Source organism: Malurus melanocephalus, unplaced genomic scaffold (genome assembly GCF_030028575.1).
Source record: "Malurus melanocephalus ecotype Western Australia unplaced genomic scaffold, MMel_1.1 scaffold_1475, whole genome shotgun sequence".
Lineage (NCBI taxonomy): Eukaryota > Metazoa > Chordata > Aves > Passeriformes > Maluridae > Malurus > Malurus melanocephalus.
In genome coordinates this window covers 8446-16637 of record NW_026624707.1, presented here as the reverse complement: position 1 = coordinate 16637, position 8192 = coordinate 8446, and the positions used below count along the sequence as shown (strand labels likewise).

The following is an 8192-nucleotide window of genomic DNA, read 5'->3' as shown; positions in this document are numbered from 1 at the left end:
TTTTTTTAACCTGCGCGCATCTGCAGAGACTCCGCGGGTCCAGGAAGGAGAAAATGTACAAAGACAAAACCCGGGGGATCCTGGTGGTGAAATCCACGGCCCCGCCCGGAATTCGCAGCCGCTCGGCGCAAAATTTCCGCTGCGATAACGAGCAGCGTTCCAGCAAATCCGCCAGGATCCTCCTCCTCTGGCCATCTGTCCACTGGTCAAACTGGAAAAAAAATAAATTAAAAATTAAAAATTTAAAATTTAGGGAGATTTTTAATTTAAAATGGGAGGTTTGAGCTGGGATTAAACATATCCCATGTCAGATTGAGCGGGGATTTTTTAGGGGGTGGAATCCATCAGGATCTTCCTCCTCTGCCTGTCCGTCCACTGGTCAAACTGGAAACACAAAATATAATTAAAAATTAAAATTTCAGGAGATTTTTAATATAAAATGGGAAGTTGGAGCTGGGATTAAGCGGATCCAATGTTGGGTTGAGCGGGGATTTTTTAGGGGGTGGAATCCGCCAGGATCCTCCTCCTCTGCCCTTTCCTCCACTGGGCAAACTGGAAACACAAAAAATAAAAATTAAAAATTAAAAATTTCGGGAGATTTTTAATATAAAATGGGAGGTTTGAGCCGGGATTAAACGGATCCGAGGTCGGGTGGAGCTGGGATATTTTAGGGGGTGGAATCTGCCAGGATCCTCCTCCTCTGCCCGTCCGTCCACTGGTCAAACTGGAAAAATGAAAAAAAAATTAAAAATTAAAAATTAAAGATTTCGGGATATTTTTAGGGGGTGGAGGAGATGGTGCAAAATTTCCACTGCAATAACGAGCAGCGTTCCAGCAAATCCGCCAGGATCCTCCTCCTCTGCCCGTCCGTCCACTGGTCAAACTGGGAAAATGAAAAAAAAACCATTAAAAATTAAAAATTTCAGGAGAATTTTAATTTAAAATGGGCGGTTTGAGCCGGGATTAAGCGGATCCGATGTTGGGTTGAGCGGGGATTTTTTAGGGGGTGGAATCCACCAGGATCCTCCTCCTCTGCCTGTCCGTCCACTGGTCAAACTGGGAAAATGAAAAAAGAAAAATTAAAAATTAAAAATTTCAGGAGATTTTTAATATAAAATGGGAGGTTGGAGCTGGGGTGGAAAAGACAGTGCAAAATTTCCGTTGTGACAACGAGCAGCATTCCAGCAAATCTGCCAGGATCCTCCTCCTTTGCCCGTCCGTCCACTGGTCAAACTGGAAAAATGAAAAAAAATAATTAAAAATTAAAAATTAAAAATGAAAAATTAAAAATTAAAAATTTTGGGTTGTTTTTAGGGGGTGGAAGAGACGGCGCAAAATTTCCGCTGCAATAACGAGCAACGTTCCAGCAAATCCGCCAGGATCCTCCTCCTCCTAATTTAAAAAAATAATTAAAAATTAAAAATTAAAAATTTGGGGAGATTTTTAATATAAAATGGGAGGTTTGAGCTGAGATTAAGCAGATCTGACGTTGGGTTGAGCGGGGATTTTTTTATGGGGTGGAGGAGAGGAGAAGAGGAAAAAAAATCTGCAATTTTTCATCTGTTCCGCTCTAAAAAAGAAACGAATGGATTTTTTTAAAATTTATTTATATTTATTTACCTCAAATAAAAATAGAAAAAATGGAAATCCTCACTGAGATTGGAAAAATCCTTTCCTTTCGAAGGAAACTTTGGGAATGCACAAACAAACCCTCCTCCTCTGTGCCCAGCGGCACCCAAGGGGTTAAATTGACACAATTTGTCTCATTTCCAGCGATAAAGAGTGCTCAGTGACAGCCAAGGGGTTAAATTGGCATAATTTGTCTTTTTTCCAGCAATAACGAGGGTGTAACGGCACCCAAGGGGTTAAATTTGACAATTTGTCTCTTTTCCAGCAATAACGAGCACGTAGCGGCAGTCAAGGGGTTAAATCAGATAACTTGTATCATTTCCTGCGGTAATGAGCTCCAAGTGGCACCCAAGGGGGTTAAATTTGACAATTTGTCTCTTTCCCAGCGATAATGAGGGTGTTGCGGCACCCCAGGGGTTAAATTGATGTGATTTTCCTCATTTCCAGGAATAATGAGCTCCCAGCAGTCAAGGGGTTAAATTGACGCAATTTGTCTCATTCCCAGCAATAATGAGTGCCCAGTGGCACCCAAGGGGTTAAACTGGCATGGTTTGTCTCATTTCCAGTGATAACGAGGGTGCAGTGGCACCCCAGGGGTTAAATTGATGTGATTTTCCTCATTTCTAGGAACAAAGAGCTCCCAGCAGCCAAGGGGTTAAATTGAACAATTTGTCTCTTTTCCAGCAATAATAAGGGTGTAGCAGCAGTCAAGGCGTTAAATCAGCGTGATTTGTTTCGTTTCCAGCAATAATGAGCTCCCAGTGGCACCCAAGGGATTAAATCAGACGATTTATCTCTTTTCCAGTGATAATGAAGGTGTGGTGGCAGCCAAGGGGTTAAATTTGATGATTTGTCTCTTTTCCAGTGATAAAAAGGGTTTAGCGGCACTCGAGGGGTTAAATCAGCGTGATTTGTCTCATTTCCAATGATAACGAGTGCATGGCAGCACCCAAGGGGTTAAATCAGACAATTTGTGTCTTTTCCAGTGATATCGAGCTCCCAGTGGCACCCAAGGGGTTAAATTGCTGCAATTTGTCTCATTTCCGTCAATAACGAGTATATAATGGCAGCCAAGGAGATAAATTGACGTGATTCATTTCTTTCCCAGTGATAACGAGGGCGTAGCAGCACTCAAGGGGTTCAGTTGTCCCATTTGTCTCATTTCCAGCAATAACAAAGGTGTAGCGGCATCCAAGGGGTTAAACTGCCATGATTTTTCTCATTTCCAGTAATAACGGGTGCGTAGCGGCACCCAAGGGGTTAAATTTGACAATTTGTCTCTTTTCCAGCGATAACAAGTTCTCAACAGCAGCTAAAGGGTTAAATCGGCTCGATTTGTCTCATTTCCAGCAATAACGAGTGCCCAGCGGCAACCAAGGGGTCAAATCAGCGTGATTTGTCTCATTTCCAACAATAATGAGCATATAGTGGCAGCCAAGGGGTTAAATCAGCACGGTTTGTCTCGTTTCCAGTGATAGCAGGGGTGTAATGGCACCCAAGGGGTTAAATTGGACAATTTGTCTCGTTTCCAGCAATAATGAAGTGTAGTGGCAGCCAAGGGGTTAAATTGGATAATTTATCTCATTTCCAGTGATAACGAGTGCCCAGTGGCACCCAAGGGGTAAAACTGTCACGATTTGTCTCATTTCCAGTGATAACGAGGGTGTAATGGCACCCCAGGGGTTAAATTGATGTGATTTTCCTCATTTCGAGGAATAATGGAGCTCCCAGCAGCCAAGGGGTTAAATCAGCGCATTTTGTCTCTTTCCCAGTAATAATAAGGGTGTAGTGGAACCCGAGGGGTTAAATTTGACAATTTGTCTCATTTCCAGCAATAATGAGTGCCCAGCGGCAGCCAAGGGGGTTAAATTTGACAATTTGTCTCATTTCCAGTGATAACGAGGGTGTAGTGGCACCCCAGGGGTTAAATTGATGTGATTTTCCTCATTTCCAGGAATAGTGAGCTCCCAGCAGCCAAGGGGTTAAATTGATGCAATTTGTCTCTTTTCCAGGAATAACGAGGGTGTAACGGCACTCAAGGGGTTAAACTGGCACAATTTATCTCATTTCCAGTGATAACGAGGGTGTAGAAGCACCCAAAAGGTTAAATTGATGCAATTTGTCTCGTTTCCTGCAATAGTGAGTGCCCAGTGGCAGCCAAGGGCTTAAATTTGACGATTTGTGTCTTTTCCAGTGATATCGAGCGCATAGTGGCAGCCAGGGGGTTAAATCAGCACGATTTGTCTCTTTTCCAGTGATATCGAGCTCCCAGCGGCACCCAAGGGGTTAAATTGGCACAATTTGTCTCTTTTCCTGCAATAACGAGGGTGTAGCAGGATCCCAGGGACTAAATTGGACAATTTTTCTCATTTCCAGGGATATCAAGCTCCCAGCGACACCCAAGGGGTTAAACTGTCACGATTTGTCTCTTTCCCAGCGATAACGAGTGCCCACCGGCACCCAAGGGGTTAAATCAGATAATTTTTCTCTCTTCCAGCATTAACGAGGGTGTAGCAGCACCCAACAGGTTTAATCGGTGCGATTTGTCTCATTTCCAGTGATAATGAGAGTGTAGCGGCACCCAAAGGGTTAAATCAGATGATTTGTCTCATTTCCAGTGATAACAAGTTCTCCGCAGCAGCTAAAGGGTTAAATCGGCGCGGTTTTTCTCTTTTCCTGCAATAATAAGTGTATAGCAGCACCCAAGGGGTTAAACTGGCATGATTTATCCCTTTTCCAGCAATAACGAGGGTGTAACAGCAGCCAAAGGGTTAAATTTGGCACAATTTGTCTCATTTCCTGCAATAACAAGGGTGTAATGGCACCCCAGGGGTTAAATTGATGTGATTTTCCTCATTTCCAGGAATAATGAGCGCCCAGCAGCCAAGGGGTTAAATCAGACCATTTGTCCCATTTCCATCAATATCGAGCTCCCAGTGGCAGCTGAGGGGTTAAACTGTCACAATTTGTCTCATTTCCAGCAATAACGAGTGCCCAGTGGCACCCAAGAGGTTAAATCAGTGTGATTTCTCTTTTTTCCAGCAATAATGAGGGTGTAGTGGCAGCCAAGAGGTTAAATCAGATAATTTGTCTCATTTCCAGTGGTAATGAGCTCCCAGAGGCACCCAGGGGGTTAAATTTGATAATTTGTCTCTTTTCCAGTAATAACGAGAGTGTAGTGGCACCCAAGGGGTTAAATTGGACGATTTGTCTCTTTCCCAGCAATAATGAGGGTGTAGCAGCTCCCAAGGGGTTAAATCAGCGTGATTTGTCTCATTTCCAGTGATAACGAGCGCATGGCGGCACCCAAGGGGTTAAATCAGATAATTTGTCTCATTTCCATCAATAACGAGCATGTAATGGCAGCAAAGGGGTTAAATTGGTATAATTTGTCTCATTTCCAGCAATAACGAGTGCCCAGCAGCAACCAAGGGGTTAAATTTGATAATTTGTCTCTCTTCCAGTGATAATGAGCTCCCAGTGGCACCCAAGGGGTTAAATCAGATAATTTGTCTCGTTTCCAGTGATATCGAGCTCCCAGTGGTACCCAAGGGATTAAATTGGCCCATTTGTCTCTTTTCCAGCGATAACAAAGGTGTAGCGGCACCCACGGGGTTAAATTTGGCGATTTGTCTCTTTTCCAGCAATAACAAGTTCTCAGCAGTAGCTAAAGGGTTAAATTGGCGCAATTTGTCCCTTTTCCAGCAATAATGAGCGCCTAGCAGCACCCATGGGGTTAAATCAGACAATTTGTCTCTTTTCCGGTGATAACGAGCATCCAGTGGCACCCAAGGGGTTAAACTGGCACGATTTGTCTCTTTTCCAGCAATAACGAGGGTGTAGCGGCAGCCAAGGGGTCAAATTAATGTGATTTGTCTCTTCCAGCAATAATGAGCATGTAGTGGCACCCAAGGGGCTAAATCAGTGCAATTTGCCTCATTTCCAGCGATAACGAGCACCCAGTGGCAGCCAAGGGGTTAAATTTGATGATTTGTCTCATTTCCAGCGATAACGAGCATCCAGCGGAACCCAAGGGGTTAAATCAGACAATTTGTCTCGTTTCCAGCGATAACGAGTGTGTCCCCATCCCATCCCCATCCCCATCCCCATCCCCATTCCCATTCCCACCCCACACCGAGTGTCCCCATCGCCATCCCACATCAAGATTATCCCCATTCCCTTCCCTTCCCATCCCATCCCATCCCATCCCCGTTCCCATCCCCATCCCCGTCCCATCCCCACCCCACACCGGGGCCGTTTCCCCGCGGTTCCTCCCCTCGTTCACCATCCCAGCGGCTCAGCCGGTCCGGTTGCATTCCTGTGCTTTCCCCTCCTCTCTCCCCACGGCGATTTCCCCTGAAGCCCTGACAAAAAATGTCTCTGCAGGGATAGTGTGACACTGGGTGAACGACATCTCTGTGTGGATAGTGTGACATCGTGTGACACTGGGTGAACACCGTATCCGTGGGGATCGTGTGACATCGTGTGACACCGGGGCCTTCCCCCAGCCTGGGCCTTTCCTGAAGCCTTGGTGAATGACGTCCCCTCAGGATCATGTGACATCGTGTGACACCAGGTGAACACCGTCTCCATGGATCCTGTGACATCGTGTGACACCAGGTGAACACCGTATCCGTGGGGATTGTGTGACATCGTGTGACATCGTGTGACATCGTGTGACATCGTGTGACACTGGGTGAACAACATCTCCATGGGGCTCGTGTGACATCGTGTGACACCGGGTGAACAATACCATCTCTGTGGGTATCGTGTGACACCGGGTGACATGGTGTGACACTGGGCCTTCCCCAGCCTGGGCCTTTCCCGAAGGGTCAATGATTTCTCCACAGGGTTGGTGTGACACCGGGCCTTTCCCCCTGGCTGAGCCTTTCCCGAAGCCTTGAACAACAAAAACATCTCTGCAGGGATTGTGTGACACCAGGGCCCTTCCCTGAAGCCCTCTTTAAGAACTCTCCATGGGGACTGTGTGACATCATGTGACACTGTGTGACACCGGGCCTTCCCCCCAGCCTGGGCTTTTCCCAGTGAATGACATCTCTGCAGGGTTGGCGTGACACCGGATGAATGACGTCTCCGTGGGGATTGTGTGACACCGTGTGACACTGAGCTGTGCTGGCACAGGCCATCTCCAATCTCTGGTGAATGAGGTGACTGCAGGGTTGGTGTGACACGGGGCCTTCCCCCAGATGGGCCTTTCCTGAAGCTTTGGTGAACGACATCTCTGCAGGGATCGTGTAACATCGTGTGACACCGGGCCTTCTCCCAGGCCGGGCCTTTCCTGGAGCCTCAGCAAATGATGTCTCTGTGGGGATCGGGTGACACCGGGTGAATGACGTCTCTGCAGGGATCATGTGACACTGTGTGACACTGGGCATTCCCAGCCTGGGCCTTTCCTGAAGGGTGAACGACATCTCCGTGGGAATCATATGACATCATGTGACATCGTGTGACATCATGTGACATCATGTGACACTGGGCCTTGCCCCAGCCCTGGACCTTTCCCAAAGGCTGAACGACGTCTCCACAGGGATCGTGTGACATCGTGTGACACTGAGCCTTCCCCAATCTGGGCCTTTCCAGAAAGGCAAATGACATCTCTGCGGGAATCCCATGACATCGTGTGACATCCTGTGACACTGGGTGTCATGGTTTGAACCCTGAACGACGTCTCCACAGGCTCGTGTGACATCGTGTGACACCGGGTTTGGACCCTGAATGACGTCTGCATGGGGATCCCGTGACATCGTGTGACATCCTGTGACACCGTGTGACATTGTGTGACATCCTGTGACATTGTGTGACACCGGGCGTTGTCCTTTGGACCCTGAACGCCATCTCCGCGCGGATCCTGTGACATCCTGTGACACTGGGTGACATCGTGTGACACCGATTGTCATGGTTTGAACCCTGAACGATGTCTCCACAGGATCCTGTGACATCGTGTGACACCGTGTGACATGCCATGACATCATGTGACATCCCGTGACATCGTGTGACATCCCGTGACATCGGGTGACATCCCGTGACACCGTGTGACACTGTGTGACATCCCGTGACATCGTGTGACATCCCATGACATCATATGACATCATGTGACATCCTGTGACATCATGTGATACCGTGTGACATCCCAGGACATCATATGACATCGTATGACATCGGGTGAAATCCTGTGACATCATGTGACACCGTGTGACATCGTGTGACATCCCATGACATCGTATGACATTGTATGACATCACATGACATTGTATGACATCATGTGACATCGTGTAACACCATGTGACATCGTGTGACATCCCGTGACACCGTGTGACACTGTGTGACATCACGTGACACCATATGACACCGATTGTCGCGATTTGAACCCCAAATGTCACAGCACCCCCGACATTCCCCCACCCCAGAAGAGGAAAACAAAACCCCAATGAACCCCAAAATTTACGGCTTTTCGATAAAATAACGGAATCAGAGGAAGATTTTCACCCTCCACGATGCCCAAAAAGGCTGAAAATTTTTTTATGTTCCAAAAAAAAAAAAAA

General features: G+C 46.9%; 1 protein-coding gene across 1 annotated transcript in view; it reads right to left on the bottom strand.

Annotated features, from left to right (window-relative positions):
* LOC130587035 (F-box only protein 16-like) overlaps positions 1-8192 on the bottom strand; it is a 22232-nt gene that overhangs the window by 5703 nt on the left and 8337 nt on the right. The window contains exon 2 of the mRNA XM_057387992.1: positions 11-211. Coding sequence (XP_057243975.1) covers positions 11-211 — 201 coding nt within the window. The remainder of the gene's footprint in view (positions 1-10; positions 212-8192) is intronic.